This window comes from Grampus griseus (assembly GCF_964374135.1).
Source record: "Grampus griseus genome assembly, chromosome: 12".
NCBI lineage: Eukaryota > Metazoa > Chordata > Mammalia > Artiodactyla > Delphinidae > Grampus > Grampus griseus.
The window spans coordinates 5,105,533-5,125,329 of NC_139006.1; the positions used below are offsets into that span (position 1 = coordinate 5,105,533).

General features: G+C 53.0%; 1 protein-coding gene across 1 annotated transcript in view; it reads right to left on the reverse strand.

Moving 5' to 3' along the window:
• The window catches only part of TMEM132B (transmembrane protein 132B), a gene marked incomplete at both ends in the record, with an annotated part of 382,785 nt that extends 372,797 nt beyond the window's left edge, over positions 1-9,988 (reverse strand). Inside the window, one exon of the mRNA XM_082667175.1 lies at positions 9,922-9,988. Coding sequence (XP_082523301.1) covers positions 9,922-9,988 — 67 coding nt within the window. The remainder of the gene's footprint in view (positions 1-9,921) is intronic.
• Between the last annotated feature and the right edge of the window lie 9,809 nt (positions 9,989-19,797).

Here is a 19,797-nt window from a genome sequence, read left to right on the forward strand (position 1 = left end):
CACGGGCTCGTCCATCCCAACCTTCTCCCCAGAGCTGTTGGGAAGAGCACATAAAAGGCAGAAGCCCAACTCACAGGTATAAGTTCTGTTTGCTAATTCCACCACTAACAAATATTGATTTGGCCCCCAAATCAATACAGGGGTAGGCATATAGTTGGCTCCCGATAAATAGTTATTGCACGAATCTATCAATCAGCAAACCCCATAGCACAACTTTCAAACTACACCCCAAATCTCACCACTTCTCACCTCCTCTCCAGCTGCCACTCTGATCCAAGCCCCCATCATCCCTGCCTGGACTGTTGAGTAGCCCCTTGGGGCTCTCCCTGCTTCTGCTCCCATAAGTGAGAGCACCGTCTCCTCTGCTCAAACCTGTCGATGGCTCCCACCTCACTCGGAGCAAAAGCCACAGTCCTTTTCAGGGTCTGGTCCCTAACCTCATCTACTACTCAGCCCAGCCTCACTGGTCTCCTTTCTGTCCTTGAACCTGCCAAGCACCTTCCCACCTCAGGGCCTTTGCACTGGCTATTCCCTCTACTTGGAACGCTCTTCTCTCCGACAGCCCCCTGGCTGGCTCCCTCACCTCTTTAGGTCTTTGCTCAAATGTCACCTTTCTGAGTGACACCTGCTCTTTCAAATGGCAAAACATCCCTCCCCAGCACTCCCTGTCTGCTCCCCTGCTTCATGTTCCCCCAAAGCACTTATGACCATTTAATAAACAGTGTATTTTAGTTATTTAACTATTTCAGTCTCTGTCTCCCTGCGCCTTAATGCTAACCCCACAAGGAGAGGGGCCTTTGCCTGTCTTGTTCCTGCTGTATCACCAGCTCCAAGTACAGTGCCTGTCACAGCACAGGTGCACGAGAAAACACGTGTCCGTGAACTAACGCAGAGTGAAGGAGGAAGCAGACTGGGGTGAGGTTTCGAAGATCACCAGCAGGGGATGCAGGGTCCGTTTTACAGATGGGGAAGCTGAGTCTCAGAAAGGTCAAGGAGCCACACCAGCGCTCCCAGATCTTCCAGTTTGTTGAGAGAAGCCAGAAACCTGGATACTAACATCTCCCACTTTTTAGATGCTGGTAACTGACAAGAGAAGCCTGCAGACCAGATATGGCCCAAAGGCAGCCAGCGGCTCTCCACTGGCCTGGCAAGTTCCTCTGCACTGCCACCCTAGAAACAACTTTTTCCTGGCAAAACAACATCTTCCATCTACACCATGCCCCGCCCCTTCCACTCCCCCTGCCGTCTCGGAGCAGACTGCAGGAAAACAAGGTCCCCTCCCACCGGGCCACTGCTTCCTCATCCCTCTGCCCCGGTGTTCCCATCCCCACTCACCTGCCCCCATCAGCTCACCCGGGAGAGCCTGCAGCAGCAGATGACACAAACGCAGAGGAACAGAGCAATCCAAGGATATAAACCAAACGACAAGTAACAGGGCACAGAGAGGACCGGGCAAACAAAGGGAGCCAGGGATTCTGAGAGCCAGGAGACCAGGCAGGGCCAGTCCGGCACTCCAGAGTTCTGGGAAGAAAACCAGGACCCTCCAGCAGGCCCACGGTGTCAGCCCCGCGAGCCAGGGCTGCAGCCGCAGCAGCATTTTTATGTGTCCATTTGCTCCGATGCACTAAGAGCCCTGGTGGGAGGCATTCCAAGCACAAAGCAGACATCAGAGGCGCAGTATTTACTGAGTCACCCTTCCGAGGCGCTGAATCCTGGGCTCCGAAGCGCAGCCATGGTGAGTTAGGTCCCCCAACAGGTTAATTTAGGTTAACGCCGCAAAACAGCCGGGCTCAGAAGCCCCGGGCAATTCTAGACTCTCCATCCCCCTCAGTAATAAAATACAGCAAATCCAACTGGACTCTACTGATTTTTTTATGTCACTATTTTGGGACCGAAACATAAGGAGAGGGTATTAATCGGTTCAGGAGTCACATGCGCACACCCACTGAGGCCCCAGGTGGGATGAACAAGAGAAGATGATGGAATTCCACTCCAAAGCACCTGGGCTCCTTTCCCGCCTTCCCCTGGCAGAGATGGGGCATCAGGGGTCCATCCCGCCCCTGAGTTTCCAGGAAGATGCAAAACAAGCACCCAGATGGAGAATAAAAGTGACAACGAGTGACCCTGCTTTACTTCTCCCGGTAGCGCTATCACCACCTGACATTAAATTATGTATTTGTTTGTCCAATGTTTTACGATTGTCTCGCTCTGCCAGAATGACAGCTCCTCAGAATGGGGGATATGTCTCTTCTGTTCCCTGCTGTGTCCCTAGTGCTGAGCGCTGATTAATACATGCCTGTTGAATGAATGAATGGGTGAGTGAGTGAATGAGCTGGGATCTCTTGATCACATGCTGTGTGCCAGGCACTGTGCAAAGAACCTTGCAAGGATTCAAATTCCTCCTGCCTGGGACACCCTTCTCCGGGCTGGCTCTGGTCTGATCACATTTAGGTCTCAGATAAGATAAAGGCCACCTTCTCCAAGAAGTCTTCCTGGATCACCTAGACCTTCCCCATCAGATTGCTTTGTCTTGAGTATGAAGAGTGTAAATTACTGCCTGAGACTTTCCTGCTTATGCATTTGCTGGCTTCCTTTCCCTCGCTCCATCACACCAAACTTGCCCTATAATGCAAGCCCCTGAGGTCACAGGCACCTAAGCCTGAGGGTGGGGAAACTGAAGCAAAACTCCAGGACGAGGAGGTGCCTTAGGGGCAGGGGAGACAGGAGTCAGAGATTCTGGGGAGGAGACCCTGCCTTGCTACTCATGGCCTGTGCTGTCTTAAGCAAGTCCCTGAGTTCCTCTGAATCTCGGTGCTCCCATCTGAGAACACATCGGAGCCCTTAACCTCTCCCTGGGTGACAGGGAAGAATCCAGGGAAATCCTGAAGTGAGAAACCACTTGGGAGGCAGCAGAGGGGCCGTTATCCTTCTCTTTACAGGTCTGACTGATGCAGAGAAGAGCTCATCAGCCCCTCCCTTCCTGCCTGCCCTCTCTCCTGAGAAACCACAGGCCCCGCAGGACAGCACCCCTCTCACCCCCGCCATCACCCTGCTGGTGTCTCCCAACCTTGTGATGAGATCAGCAGAGGATCAGGGCCTGCTGTAGACTGAATGCTTGTGTCCCCCCAAAATCCATCAGTGGAAAGGTGACCCCCAATGTGATGATGTTAGGAGGTGGGGCCTTTGGGAGATGATTAGGTCATGAAGATGGAGTCTCATGATGGGATCAGTGCCTTTATAAAAGAGGCCCCAGAGAGCGCCCTCATCCCTTCCACCAAGTGAGGACACAGTGAGAAGACGGGCATCTATGAACCAGGAAGAGGGTTCTCATCAGAATGTAACCATGCTGGCACCATGATCCTGGACTTCCCAGCCCCCAGAACTGTAAGGAATAAATGTCTGTTGTTTATAATCTACCCAGCCTCTGGTACTTTGTTATAGCAGCCTGGATGGACTAAGACAGGGCCCATTCTACAGATGGGGAAACTGAGTCTTGGAGAGGCCAAGGGGCTAGAAGGGGTTAGATCAGATCTCCCAGTTTCTCAAGATAAGCCAGAAACCTGGCTGGTTATATTGACATCTTCCACTTTTTAAATGTTGGCAACTGAGAAGCCCTCAAGCCAGACATGTTCCAAAGGCAGCCAGCAGCCTTCCACATCGGCTCAATTTCCCAAAACGGCAAGCCCTGGATGGACCTAGAGATGATCATACTAAGTGAAGTAAGCCAGACAGAGAAAGACAAATATCATATGATATCATTTATATGTGGAATCTTTTAAAAAATGATACAAATGAACTTATTTATAAAATAGAAATAGACCCACAGACATAGCAAACAAACTTGTGGTTACTAAAGGGGAATGGGGTGGGGGGGGGGAGGGATAAATTAGGAGTTTGGGATTAGCAGATACACACTCCTATATATAAAACAGATAACCAACAAGGACCTACTGTAGAGCAGAGGGAACTATGCTCAATATTTTGTAATAACCTGTAAGGGAAAAGAATCTGAAAAAGAATATACATATATACACCATATACATATATGGTATAACTTTGCTGTACATCTGAAACAAACACAACACTGTAAATCAACTATACTTCAATTTAAAATTTAAATTTTAAAAAATTACGTAATACTGGGGCTTCCCTGGTGGCGCAGTGGTTAAGAATCAGCCTGCCAAAGCAGGGGACACAGGTTTGAGCCCTGGTCCAGGAAGATCCCACATGTTGCAAAGCAACTAAGCCCATGCACCACAACTACTAAGCCTGTGCTCTAGAGCCCGTGAGCCACAACTACTGAGCCCACGTGCTGCAACTACTGAAGCCCACGTGCCTAGAGCCCATGCTCCGCAACGAGAAGCCACCGCAATGAGAAGCCCGTGCACTGCAAGGAAGAGTAGCCCCCGATCGCCGCACTAGAGAAAGTCCGCACGCAGCAACGAAGACGCAATGCAGCCAAAAATAAATAAATTTTCAAAGATGATTTAAAAATAAACTTTTAAATCCTAGAAAACATCAAGTGTTAATAAAACAATATTTTGGACCAAAAAAAACACCAAACCCCTCCTTGTCGATGCACCCCTGGACCCTAAGCCGACTTTAGAGGGGACAAAATTCCCCAAAACGGTTTCTCAAAAAAGACCCAGCTCTGCCCACAACTTGAAACACATCCCTGGACCCAAATTAGTCTCAGAATCCATAAGCTGCCCACAAAACTCAGTGCCTACAAACGCAGAGAAGGTAGCAGCAAAGAGCCCTGACTCTGAGACGGTTACACTGTGGGTTCACATCCACGGCCCATCCCTTTGCAGCTGTGTGACCTTGACAGGTCACGGTGCCTCTCTGGGCCTCAGTTTCCTCATCTGTAAAATGGGGCAAACACAAGTCCTTACCCCACGGGAGCCACTGAGGACTCAATGAAGTAAAATCAGCAAAGGGCTTAGAACGCACAGTATGTGTAGATCGGGGTTAGTTGCAGTGTTGCTTCTGATTCTGAGCCTCACTGACGCGGGAGAACCAGCGCAGGAGACCAAATGGAAAGGAGGGGGGTGTCTGCCTGCCAAAGTCTCACCCTTTAACGTAACCGTCTAATCCCTCGAGGGCACAGAACTCAAAGGACTCCTAGTTGCCTGCAGAGCTGACTCCAATCTGTCTGATTTCTATGGCTGGAAACCTTAGCTCGCATTTATAGGTGTATCTGTTGCAAAGAGAGAGCAGAAAGGAAGTAAGAGGGACTCCATAACCATCCACCATCTTGGAAGGTCAGTCTGGCTTGTCCAGGAGTCTGTCCACACAGTTCTGCGCAAGGCTGTGGAGGGGAATCTGGCTGTGAGGTGGTGCGTAAGGCACAGACCAGCACCTGGGCTGGAATCCTGACCCTGTGTGACCTCAGGCAAGTTATTTGGCATCTCTGGACCTCAATATCCTCATCTGTAAACTGTGAATAGTGAGGGTGTCCATTTGCCAGAGTGGTGAGTATTTCACCCTGTTCATATGAGGAAATGCCTGGGATGGTGCCCACAACACAGGGAGCGACTTCAGAAGCATGCGTGTCCATCATCACCCCATCGTCCCATCACCATCACCACCATCAACATCACATCACCATCATCATCACCATCATCATCACCATCACATCACCATCACATCACCATCATCATCATCACCATCATCACCATCACATCACCATCAAATCACCATCATCATCACCATCACATCACCATCATCATCATCACCATCATCATCACATCACCATCATCACCATCATCATCACCATCATCATCATCACCATCATCACCACATCACCATCATCACCATCATCATCACATCACCATCACATCACCATCATCATCCCCATCAAATCACCATCATCACCATCACATCACCATCATCATCACATCACCATCATCACCATCACATCACCATCAAATCACCACCATCATCACCATCACCATCACATCACCACCACCATCATCATCACATCACATCACCATCATCACCATCATCACCATCATCATCACCATCAAATCACCATCATCATCACCATCACATCACCATCATCACATCACCATCACCATCACCACCATCACCATCACATCACCATCACCATCATCACCACCATCATCACATCACATCACCATCATCAGCACCATCAACATCATCATCATCACCATCACATCACCATCATCATGATCATGATCATCATCACATCACCATCATCATCACCATCACATCACCACCATCATCATCACATCGCCATCATCACCATCAATCATCACCATCATCATCATCATCACCATCACATCACCATCATCACCATATCACCATCACCACCATCATCACCATCACCATCATCATCACCATCACATCACCATCATCACCATCACCATCATCATCATCATCACCATCACATCACCATCATCACCATCATATCACCATCATCATCACCATCATATCACCACCATCATCACCATCACTATCATCATCATCATCGTGATGATTTGCTACCTGCCTTTCTGAGTTGACATTTGCTATTTTAGCCACCCCCCAGTGGCTGCCTGTCTCTTGACCTTGGGCTCCTTAAATGAAGTCACAGTCCTCTAAAGGACCAGACAGTAGAACTCCTTGACCAGAAAGGCTCCACTGTGTAGGGTGAGAAAGTCCTGGGCAAGCAGTTTTTAAAAAACGGAGAAATTGTGAGAGCCACGGGCCCTAGTCTGACACCAGTTCACCGTGTGACCCTGAGCGAGTCACTTCCCATGCCCAAGTCTCCTCTGCCACCTGCAGGGGGAGCTGTTGGAGGAGATGCTTTAAGACACTTCTTGCTCTCCAAGTCCACTCATTTACTCTGGGGAAGAGGTGGTGGTACCACGACCACCCCATCATGCTGCCTCTCGTGCCAGGGTGCCTCCGTCTCCCCACTGTGATGGGAGGCGATACATCTGCTGAATCCCGTCGCTTCAAAGGGAACTGCACCCTCTCCATCCCCATTCAATTTCTGAGCCAGGAGAGAAGAAAGGAGGTGCCCATCCGCACACAACGTAGGGGGCACAAGGCCGCTGCAAGGGCTTTGCTGACCCAGAGACCACCCTCCCCGACTTCACACCCACCCACAAGCGAGGGCTTTCTTGTGCTCCCTTGGACCATGGCAACCACCACGCTCATTACTGGCTTCAAGCATCGCAGCTCATGCAGAAGCCTCATGCCTCCCAAGTTCCCTGCATCCAGGGCAGGGGCGGGGCAGGGACGAAATGATTTACTCTGGGAACCTCCACGGTCCGGCCATTAAATCACCCAGGGGGAGGCGACAGCATTGGTACACGGCTCCCCGCCAACCCCAGTGCCACCTCTCTGAAAAGAAACACCACCCATGGGCACCCCACACACACATCACTGTTGCAACGAGAAAGAAATATACCACACACCACACCAAGGTGCCAGGAACGGCTAAGAGCATCTCTGCCTTGAAGCCAAAGTCTCACCGCTCCCTCCAACTAGCAGGCTCTGTCGCTCACAAGGACCCTCTGTCGGGGGCTCTCCACCCACCCTGACTTTATAGACCTTGAGCATAATGGGTCAATGGAGCAAGGCGCGTCCATTTTCCCCAGCAGGGACAGTAACAGCGCTGCTGATTTGCAAAGCCATAGCAGGCACAAAAGTGGCTTGAATAATAGGGGCCCCCTGGTCGCCAAGCTGAGGGATTTGTGCTGACTCTTACCAAGTACAGTTCCATATGTTTAAGCGCTTGCAAGGCTGAAAGAAATACACCCACCACACTCTTTACCATGGCAGCTACCCACGCGGGAGGGGGGAGGGGGCACAAAGCAGACAGTCCCTGTGTGTGATGGGGGACAGATCGCGTCCTTCCTCGCCTCTGAACTCTTCCAGCCCCTCTCCGGGAGCCTTAGCCAGACGTGGTCGGGAAATCATGGCAGAAATTATCCAGAAAATCCAACCAGCTCTGAAGGATGCTCTAGCTAATTCCTCCGAACCTTTCAACCAACGGCAGGCAGTTAAGTACCTTTCAGGAATTTCAGCCCTGTTTTTTTTTTCCCCCAGCTCTCCTAACTGGTGCTAAATATAGAGTTATCAAACTGTCATCTCTTTGTGTCCCTGGTGGGGGCCGGTGAAAGGCTTCCATGTGCTCGCAAGGACCTGGCGACGGCACTGGGGACTCTGCTCTAGCAGCACCTGCCAGTAGGAGCTGCCCAGCTGAGACCCTCCCGGAGAGACTCTGGAGCCGGGCCAGCACCAGGTTTCCGGGGTGGCATACCTTCCCAACCAGGACTGGGCCGCCCAGAGCCAGGCACAAGCTCTTCTGTTGCTAGGGAAGGGGGGAACGGAGGGTTCAAATGTTCCCTTAACAAAGCTCGAGGCAGGCAGCTTCTCTGAGAGATTTCCGATATTCACTTAGGAGCACTGACCCCCGTGCAGGGATAAAATCAAGACAAAACTGCAATTTTCCAGTCCAAGGGACTGTGCACTATGGGGAACGGGCTCCAGGGCTTCAGCTAAGAGGAAACAGCCTCGACTCCAGCAACGCGGAGAGCAAAACAGCTATCAGAGCTGCTTATTAGACAAGCAGATTAAAGATTCATCCACGTCAAGCCCAGCACCGCTCTCTACATTGAGCCAAAGCTGAATGCCGATGGATGCCTCTGACAAAAGGCTTTCTCCGAGGGGAAGGCTTTATTAAGTATTTTGGGTCACTTAAGGGCATCTGGAAGGAAGACAGTATTTACTTTTTCCACGCAAATACGTCACACATTAAGTTGGCATACGAGGCTTGCTCCTAACTGCAACCCTCCAAGACAGTTAAAGCTGAAAAGTTACAGTTGTATTCTGCTGCTGCGTTCTGGGTGGCTGTGTGGTTTGTTTATTAAGAAGATGAGAAGAATCTTCTCAAGCAAAAGCTACCTGCTCCCAAATCACGGGTCCTGATGTTAACAGGTTTGGAGAACCGAGCTCTCCAGATGCACATGAATGGTGCTGGTGACTGTCCCGGTTCCTCTGAGCCTTCAGAATTTTCTCCGCGGTTTGGGGTGGGAGGCAGGGAGGAACTGGCATTTTAGGATAAACGGCCTCTAGGACCAACGTGTAGCCACACCAAGGTGGTAGAAAGCTTTCCAAACTCCAGCGGAGACCCAAAATACCTGACTGTTTTGCCTTTCCCACTCGCTAGGTTTCGGCGACAGCTGCGCCGGTGCCAGCGGGGAGCCCGGCTCCACGGTACCCAAGCAATGGCTCTGGCCAGTACCACGTTCCAGGCGGCCCTGCGCGCCCTGAACTGCCTGGCCGCCCTGGGGTCAGGGCGCTGGGGCAGCCCGCGTTTCCAGGAGGCGAGCAGCGGGCTACGCAGCAGCCGAGGGGAGGCCACTTGGGGAGGGGGCACCTTCGGCAGGGATGTAAAAGCAGGAGGGTGGGGAGGGGCTGCGGACCAGCGAGACGGCTCCGACCGAGGCGACCTCAAGGTGGGGCCCCGCAGGTGTCCTGGGAAAGCTGGCGGTGCGTCCGCGGGCATCAGGAAACCGGCAGAAGGGGCCCACCGACTCCCTGCCACCGCAAAACCGCCGCGGGAACCGGGTCCTGGGGGGACGCTGCCCCAAGGCGGGGCGGGGAGGAGACTCGGTTTCTGGAATCCGCCTGGTGAGGCTGAGCGCACCCGGCCGGTTGCCCCCCTTGCGCCCTGAACGGATCCGCAGGGGAGCTGGAGGTTTGGGGAGGAAGGCGGGCGGGCTCTCGCGTTGGGCAAAGGGGTACGGGCTGGAGACCCCTGGGTTCCCAGAGTCTCCCCAGATTTGTGCAAGTCCGGGAGACGCAAGCTACCGGGGACTTGAGAAGGAGGTGGCCGCCCCGTGCAGGAGCCAACTTTATGCGCGGCGGCCGGGGTCGGGGATGGGGTCCGGGGACGCGCGTTACCTGGGCACTGGAGCGCCGTCAGCGCCAGCAGGAGCCCGAGCGGCGGCGCCCGGCCCGGGGGCGGCATGGTCCTCGGCGCGCGGTGGGCCCGGCCCGCGGCTCCCGGGAGCGGCCCCCGCGGCTACGCTCGGGCGCCGGGCATGGCTCGCTCCCAGGGCGCCGCTCTTCCCCAGACGCAGGCGGCCGGCGCTGGCGGCGCTTCCCGGGCTGCGCCTCAGCGCGCTCTCTCGGGCTCGGCCGTGCGCGGCCGGGGAGCCGGGGGCCGCGGGGGCTCAGCGCCTGGCGCCCTGGCTGGCCGCCCCGCACTTGGCCCGACTTGCTCGGCCCCCGCCGCGGCCGCCGCCGCGGCTCCCGCGCCCGGGCGCCCGTCCCATCCCGGTCGCGCCGCCGCCGCCTCTGCCCGCGCCAGCTGCTGGCCGCCCCTCGAGCCAGCGAGAGAGTGAGCGAGCGCGCGAGCGCCTGGGAGGAGGGAGGCGAGGCGGGAGGGGGGAGGGGCCGGGGAGGCCGGGGGAGGGGCCCGCCGCCGGGAGACGGGGCACCAGGCGGCCGCCCGGCGATAGGCGGCGGGACGTGCCACTTCCCGGCGTCCCCGGGGGAGGGCGCCTGGCCGCAGAGGCCTGGGGAGCCCTGCGGAGGTGGTCAGGGCGTTGGCGGGGACCGGGACCGCCGGACGGATGACCTACTGGGCAAAGTGCGGACAGATCCGGGCGCGTTCGGGCCGTAGGCGGGAGTTCCCAAGGTCGCGGGATGAGGGAGACGGGGAGGGTCCTCGGAACGGGGCAGCGACGTCTGGAGGGGCGGTGTCTGCGGGGGACGGACTGGGAGACGGAGCGCAGCCCAGAGGTCCTGGGGTACATCTGGCACAGCTTGGGGGTGCCTGTGGGGAGGGGAGGACAGGGGTGGCCTCCGGGAGTCGGGGGCTACCTGAGGAGTTCCTACAGAGCCCTAGGATCGGGGCTGGGTGCGCTGGCTGGGCGCGGTCAGGGGTCCTGAGCGAGACCGATGGCGCCTCAGGGATGGCGCCCCACGGGTGGCGAGAAGCGGAGACCCTCGGGGGCCCTTCTTTACCCGAGCGAGAGGCCGCGCCTGCCCATTTCTCGCAGGCCCTAAGAGCGCGCGGAGGGAGGGGCGCGGGCCAGAGCGGTCCCCGGAACGGGTTCCCGGCGGCGCGGGGTCAAACAACGACCGCGCGGGGGTGTAGCAGAGGCGGGGATGGGGACCGGGTGGTCGGATTCCTCCAGCCCGTGGGCAGGGCCTCGGCGGGGGCCACAGTACCCGTTTTCCGGAAGTCCTAGATTCCCCCCCTCCCCCGGGCGTCCCAACCCCCAACCCGAGCTAGGCCACGGGGGCGAAACAAAATTGATGAAGCAGAAGCATGCTGGGCGCACGTGCGGACACCGCCCGCAGGCCTCAGATGCCTTGAAAGTTGCCCCACAGCCAGAAGAGCGGGGGCCTGGCGGGGGGGAGGGGTCCACCTGCGTCGGAGTCTTTGCTCTGCCCCCAGCCCCATCATAACAGCCACTGGCTCCAGAGTCTCGGTTCTCCGTGAAAACAGTGGGTCAAACTCTTTGGAAACAGTCAATAAGGCAGCGTACGGAGGGTGAGGCAAAGACGAATTTGGGGAAGACTTCAGAGTCATGGAGTCCTGGCAGAGAATCCCGGCTCTGCCACTCTAGCTGTGCCCTGGAGGGAGTCATTGAACCTCCCCAGCCTCAGTCTCCCCATCTGAGAAATGGAAGCCATTGCAGCATCTGCCTGGTGTCCCAGAACACGTATGTAAAGCCCCTGACCTATGAAGTAAGAGCTCATGTAAAGGGATCCGCTGTCCACATTATCATTCTCATCATGATGGTCATTATTATGATGTATCTGGTTTTCCTCTGTGGGCCCAGCGCGCACATCAGAACAATCCTCTGCCCCTCCCAGCTGGCAAGGAGAGATTGGAGTGGGGGGGGGCGGACAGGGCATCTGCTTCATTAGTACAGACAAGCTCATTAGCAGAGGCGGTACTCAGCTCTTCCTAGATAAAAGAACGAAGAAAGAACTCGGGGCAGGTGCCCAGTCGCAGGCCCAGGTTGATTGCGAGACATAAAGGGATTTTCCCCATAAGCTAATAGACTCCCTTTGCAAGGAACCCATGCCCTGGCTGAGCCCCCTTTGGGCTCAGAGCCTGGGATGCAGGGAGAGCCACATGACAGGCTGGACGGTGGGCGGTCTCCTCGGGACTGGGGTGGCCTTGCACGGGGCCCACCTGTCCCCTCTCTGTGACCATCTCCCCTTTCTTGGGATCCTGCGTGCCCAGCTGCCAAAGCCACCTCTTCTCTTTCCCACTTATTCGTTCATAAGTATTTGCCGAGTGAGCACCTACTGCGTGCCAGGCCCGTGTGCGGTGATGGCAGGGGTGAGTTCTCTAGCTCATAAGAGGGGAAAACCCAAACTCAAGGGATCTCGAGGGACAGCCACCGCAGGGGCACAAAGTAGGAGTGACCCACGGTGCCCCAGGCATCTTGACTAGGCAGCAGGGTTGGGGGAGGGGCTGTGGCCAAGGAGGAGAAGTCATTTTCTAGCAGGGGTGCATGGGGAGGGGTTGAATGGGTCCCGTGAGTCCCCAGGCCAAGGGTCACATGGTATCCCAGTGATGACAGACAGTGATCGCCTGCCTCCGCCCACTCAGGACCACCCTGTCGCACCCCACAGAGCCACCCGCTGCGTCTGCACCCCAGCCGGCCCCACCTCCCTAAGGATCCTGGGCTCGCCCTCTTCCCACCTCTATGTCTTTGCTCTCGCTGTCTCCTACTCTTGGCCCAGCCTTCTGGGGTCTTCCCGCCGCGGCCTCTTCTCCCTTCAGATCTCAGCTCAAATGTGGTCTCCTCAGAAAGGCCTTTCCAGACCACACCACCTAAAACAGACTCCTCCACACAGCCCACTCCCTCTGGAGCCCCGCTCACGTATTGTTCTAAGTCCTGCTGTTCAGGAGCTGAGGTAGACACGGTTCCCCCACTCCCTGATCCAGGCTGACGATGGTGGAACCAGAGGCTGAGAAGAAGGATCTGGTTTTGAAGGTGGCTTTTCCATGCCCGGGCTGTGTGACTTTGGACAAGCCCCTAACCCTCTCTGAGCTCATACGTCAGTAGAGATGAGAACTCCAGCCCTGCCTCAGCCTATCCCGCGGTTGGGTGAGAATTTCTGCATATTAATCAGGCCCCTGAGTCTCTATCTAATGGGAGTATTTCAGGGGTTATTCTGAGCAGAAAAGGCCTTCCTGGATCCTGAAGGTGCGCGGGCAAGGCGGGAGGGACTGGCAGTAGCGACCTAGGAGATCCCAGGCCTCCCACCCCATCCCCCCACCCAGCAAATCCCGGAATCTCACCCCCAGCCTGCTGGCCTCAGAGCTTGGGGCAGGATCATAAGAATTACACAGTTCAAACTCTCCCCTTGTGTACAGATGGGGAAACTGAGGCCAGGAATGGTCCTGCCCTACGTTCTGTAAATGTGGGGAGGCAGATCCAACTAGGAGCCAGCCTCGGCCCCCGGCCCAAGGCCCTCTCCTCCGGGCTAGGCTCCCCCAGGCCCCACCACCGCCTACCTACCCGGCAGCCGCACCCAACGCGGGCCCTCTGGCGCCCTTCCCCGCCCCGCCGCTCTGCTCCAGCTCAGCCCACGCGCCCGCCGGGCAACAAGCGTAGAGCGACATTGCCATCTCGTGGCTGTCGCTGGCACTACGGGCCTGGCCTGAGCAGCGGAAGAAAGACTGCGGAGAGGTCGGGGGCAATGGGGGCACTAAGCAGAGAGATTTCCCCACCACCCCCAACTCGGAGAAGCTTTAAAAGACCCCGTATCCTCTGCACCTCCAACGTTTCCAACCCGCGGGCGGCGATCCCCATCGTGACTCACTAGTCAAGATGTTCTTTGCAAAGAGTGACTGTCTTTGTTTTCCAATGCAAATGCTCACGGTTACCTGAACCGTCGCTGGCATTCTCTCCAGGGAACAGAATCGACTCAATCACTACTCCGCCATCCCGTAAATGGTGGGGCAGGGGAGCGTCTCAAAAAAGCGATCGGGGCTTCCCTGGTGGCGCAGTGATTAAGAATCCGCCTCCCAATGCAGGGTATACTGGTTCGAGCCCTGGTCCAGGAAGATCCCACATGCCGTGGAGCAGCTAAGCCCGAGAGCCACAACTACTGAGCCTGCGCTCTAGAGCCCGTGAGCCACAACTACTGAAGCCTGTGTACCTAGAGCCCGTGCTCCGCAACAAGAGAAGCCACCGCAATGAGAAGGCCGCAAACCGCAACAAAGAGTAGCCCTGGCTCGCCACAACTAGAGAAAGCCCGCGCAGCGACGAAGACCCAATGCAGACAAAAATAATAAAATAAAATAAAAAAGCTATCAAACTCACTTATATAGGAAATCAAGAATGATACCATTCCTGGATATCTGGACCAGTGATGGAAGGAAGGGCGCCCGTTTCTGACAACCTTTCTGGGGACCCAGGACCTCAAGTACCCCATCTCTCTCTGTCCCCTTTCCCCACTTAATTTTTCTGCATAACAGTTACTACTGGCATCATGTGTACAGGAAGTAACTTCTTGACTGCTGGTCTCTTCCACTGCCCCTGTCTTTTTCACCAAATGGCTGGTGTCAAGAACAGTGCTGAGCGCAAGGGGAATGTCCAATAAATAGTGGTCAAGGGGCTTCCCTGGTGGCGCAGTGGTTGAGAGTCCGCCTGCCGATGCAGGGGACACGGGTTCGTGCCCCGGTCTGGGAGGATCCCACATGCCACGGAGCGGCTGGGCCCGTGAGCCGTGGCCACTGAGCCTGCACGTCCGGAGCCTGTGCTCTGCAACGGGAGAGGCCACCAACAGTGAGAGGCCTGCGTATCGCAAAAAAATAAAAATAAAAATAATAGTGGTCAAATGAGCAAATGAATGAAGGACAGTTGATTAAGGGCTGAACCCAGGGAGGCTGCAGAAGCCCTGATGAGCATGTGAAAATGGAGAACAGAAGGGCCTGGAGTTCACTTTCAGGTAGTGCCCCAGAGGGTGGGGAGACCCCCGGGGAGCATCCTAGAGTGTTTATGCAGAAAGCACCATAAACAGCTCGTCCTGTAACTTCCAGCACGGCCTGGAAGCAATAGAAAGTTCCCTGGATGCCCAGGAGCAGTGGGGGGAGTGGGTGTGAGAAAGGTACCAGAGGGGTGGGAATTTTTAGCAAGATTAAAGATGCTAGGGTAGGGACTTCCCTGGTGGTCCAGTGGCTAAGGCTCTGAGCTCCCAATGTAGGGGGCCGGGGTTCCAGCCCTAGTCAGGGAACGAGATCCCATATGCCGCAACTAAGAGTTCACATGCTGCAACCAAAGGATCCCGTGTGCTGCAACTAAGACCCTGTGCAGCCAAATAAATAAATATTTTTTTGATTTTTGAAAAATAAAGATGCTAGGGCAGAACAAAGACTCATCAGGAGCAAGAACATGGTATTTAACACCTGCCGGGCAGGGACTGCTCAGAGTGCTTTGCATGGTTTGTTTTAATTGTCGTAAAATATACATAAAATTTACCATTTTAACTATTTTAAAGTGTCCAATTAAGTGGCATTTAGTACATTTACGATGCTGTGCAGTCATCACTTATATTCAGTTCCAGAACTTTTTCATCACCCAAAGCAAACACCCTGTACCCAGCTACTCTCCCCTCTCTCAGCCCCTGGCAACCACCTGCTCTCTGTCTCTAGGGATTGACCTATTCTGGACATTTTACATGAAAGGGAGCACACGACATGTGATCTTCCGTGTCTGGCTTTCTGCACTTGTTTTCAAGGTCCGTCCACATTGTAATATGGATCAGTACTTCATTCCTTTTTATAGCTGAATAATATTCCATTGTGTGGATATGACACCTTTGTTTACCCCTTCAGCTGTTATTGGATATTTGGGTTGTTTCCACCTTTTGGCTGTTATGAATAGTGCTGCTGTAAACACTTGTGTCTAAGTTCTTGTTGCAACACCTGTTGTCCATTTTGGGGGCTGACATGTTTTAACTCACAACCATCCATTTGTTTTCTGATCGAAGAAACTGAGGCACAGAGGGATTAAACAATTTGCCTACGGTCACACTGCCAGCAGGGAGTGGCCGAATCAGATTTGACCCCAGGCAGTCTGACTCCAGGATCCATTAGCCCCCGAGAAGGATGGGTTTCACCTCCTCCACCCACTGTTGCCCCAGCACAATCCAGGACCCCCAGAAACTCAGCATAGCCCTATCTTCCTTCTCAACAGACTCCCAGTTGGTTTGAGTGGCAGTGTGTCCAGCCCTGGGAGCAGGGGTATGGATTCTCATAGGTCTCAACCAACCACAAAGCCTCACACCACGGACTCTTCTGACTGAGGCATATGACCCAGTGTTGACCAATGAGATGTAAAGCAGAGTTGTGGCAAGATTGCTCTCCCTGATCGGATGAAAGAGGCAAAGGGCCCTTTTTCCTCTACACTTCCTTCCTTCTTCTTGGTGTCTTGTAGAGTGAAGGTGTGATAGGAGGGCTCTGGCAGCCTCTTTTGACCTTGAGGAACTGCAGGACCCACCACCAACTACAGATGGCAGAGCAGAAAGACAGAGAGCTCCTGACGACCCTTGAGCCACAGTGTCAGCCCCAGAAGAGCTACCTGCAGGCTTCCAGTGCGTTGAGATGATGTGATAAACTGGGTCGTTTAAGAACTGCCATTTGGACATCCATTACTTGCAGCCGAAAGCAGCCTAATTGGTAAAGTCAGGAAAAACCCAAATAGACTGATATACACTTACCACTCAACAAAATAACTTAAGTCAAATGGTAGAAAAAATACAGAAAATTGTATTTCCCTTATGCTGACTTTGTGAGGGTTAAATTATTTTTCAAATTATGTGTTCCTGGCAGAAACTCAAAAGATACGAGGATTGAAAAATCATAACCCACCCCCAGCGATAACCACTCCTAATATCTTAATGTTTTTCCCACTAATTTATTTAAAATGGGCTCACATGGCAAGTATTGTTTTAACTTGCTCTTTGCACTTAATTATACATTATGAACATCTTTCCACGCCATTTAAACATTTTTCTACATGACAGTTTTAACGTGTGCAATCCTATCATTGGAAATGCCATCATTTGTTTAACCAATTTCCACGTGGCTAACATTTGAGGTAATTTACAATTTTTCACTGTTGAAAAGCAACAGTCCCATTCCTACACCTTTATACAGGCTCAAAATTACCTCTTCAGGGTGTAAACCTAAAAAAATTGTCAATGAAAATCTGTGCAGTTGAGGGATTTTCACATCAAGTGCCTCTCGGGAAAGTTGCACCCATTGAAATTCCTATGAGTTCACGGCAGTGCCCATTTGCTCACATCTGGATTTGAGGTCTACAAATTCAACCTTGTCTGTTTTATTTAATTCATTTTTAATATACATTCTCTGGTGTATGCAATTAATGAAAGATTCCCCCTTCAGATTAGTTCTTTATACATTATGAATTTGTAAATACCCAGGAGATGGTGGCCATGAAATTTAGAAATTTAATGAAATCATCACTAGTTGCAATGTTATCCTCACTCATTATCATATTTTAAGCCACTCCTCTTTGGTCGAATCTGTGTGGGAGGGAAGATATGGTACCAATGTCAGGAAAATACTGGGCTTGTCCTGTCTGTGTAGCTCTTTCTCCTGACCACGTATGCCTGTGTACACTTTTAAATACTTTTTGTTTCTCTCACAAATTATATTTAGTCTTTGTTTAGGGGAGCTTCCTGTGGGAAAAGTAGAGAGCATTTAGAACCACACCAGGATTAATGTTAATTAGCTTCTCGGGTTTTCAAAGCACAGCAGCTCTGCAAAGGTACAGTAAATGATTCAACACAGGACAGGCTGTGTGTCCTTCAACACAGGACAGGCTGGGGTGGAACTGTGGAAACATCAATGGAAAAACGAGACCAGTGCTTGGTGGACGTGGTCCTACCCTTAGAGAAACCAAGTTGGAATTGATTGTCTTGTCAAATCACTGCATTTAGCCTGCAAAGGGCCAAGAGATTTCTTGTCTGAGACCGTAGGGCTCAGAGCAGTGTTACATTGTACAATGACACAAGCTTAAGTTAAAAGCGATTTATTGGCTCACACAAAGCGTCCATGGCTTCAGGCTTGGCTGGTTCCAGGATTCTAGGTCAGCATAATGGCAGGAAAGGAGTATCATTGACCACAGCGAGGTCACATGCCTATTTCTGGACCGGTCACTGTGCCCAAGGGGATGGGATATGCTAATTGGTTAATTGTGCCCAAGGGGAGGGGATATGCTAATTGGCCAGGCCTGAGTCATGTGTCCAACTGTGGAGCTGGGAGGGGCCTCAGCTTGCCCAAACCGCACCCCCATGGTGGGGAGAGGTGAGTGTCCCTAGAAGAGCCAAGGTGCTTTTTCAGGAGATGGATACATAGAGAATCAAAGGACAGATGTCCACTGCAGGTGGATTCCGTGTGAAAAACAGACCTGGAAAGGACACTGCTCTGTTGATGAGGGAGCTTCCGCCTCACGCTTACAATCCCCAAATGCCCGTTCATTCAGCAGGCGGAAGACGGAGGTGAAGGCATGCTTATGCTCTTAAATGCGTAAAAACAGAATTTTAAATGTGGTTGCATTTCCTTAAGCATATTTGCGTTGAGCAAGTCCTGCACTTTGAACCCTAGAGCTGGAGTACCCCAAGTTTTCACAGCAACACCTGTTAGTAAGGCAGGAGGTCTTGGTTAAACATACAAGCAGAGAAAAACGCAAACCAGAGCATCATTAATGAAATTTTCAGCATGTTCGGGTCCAGTCATTACCCTACCCCGGAGGAGGAAAGCCGCCGTTATGAGCTCAAGTGCCCAAGTATGCGTGCCCTTTAATATCTGATCAGTTGAATATGATCATCTTTGTCTTACTGTTTAAGACCTTCCAATGTAACAAACCGTTTAACCATCCCAGTAAAGTCAGAGGGGGGGTTTATCCCCATTTTACAGATCAAGAAACTGAGGCTCAGGGGTTTAATCAGTTTGCTCCAAGTCATTCAGAAAGCAGAGCTGGGGTTTGAACCAAGACCCAGCTGTCCCCAGAGTCCTGTCTTAGGCACCGCAGTGCGCTTCCTCTGTCTCGTCAGAAAGCTACCCCTGATGTCAAGACGCAGAGTTGCCTGCCAGAGGGATAAAGCACTATCTCTGGGTCACATCCACCCCTCAGAAGAACTGCCTCGCTAGCTTGGTCACACAGTTAACTACTGAGAACTGCTTTAACTTTTCCACCACGTTGAACTTGAACAGGAAATAACAACCGGCGCTATTAGGACTGATGATGGAACCTCACATACAAAAACTGATTGGCTGGGAAAGCAGGGACCTGGCATGAAAATTCATGTGCGTTAGAGATGCCAAAGTACTGAGCTCCGCGGTGGCCTCAGGCAGACCCAGCACCTGTTCTGGGGCAGGGGAGGCCACCGAGTTTATTAAATGCAGCTGCGGAAGTCCCCCTGGGTATGGCATCCTTGGAACCACACCATCTAAATTTCACGGCAATCATCTCCTTGATAGTCACAAATTCATAATGTATAATGAACTAATCTGAAGTGGAAATCTTTTATTAATTGCATACAACAGAGCGTGTATATTAAAAATGAATATATGAAACAAATGAGGTTGAGTCTGTAGATCTCCGATAAACTGGCCGTGGAAGGAACCTTCATACACATGACTCCTTGGGATTTGAGGAGTGGGCCACTGGCTGAGAAGGCTCTCGAAGAGGCTTATGCCTTCCGCTGTCGTTGGGTAGGTCCCCAGGCAGGGTGTGAGCGCTCCCGCCAGGACAGTGGGCACTGTTTTGTGTC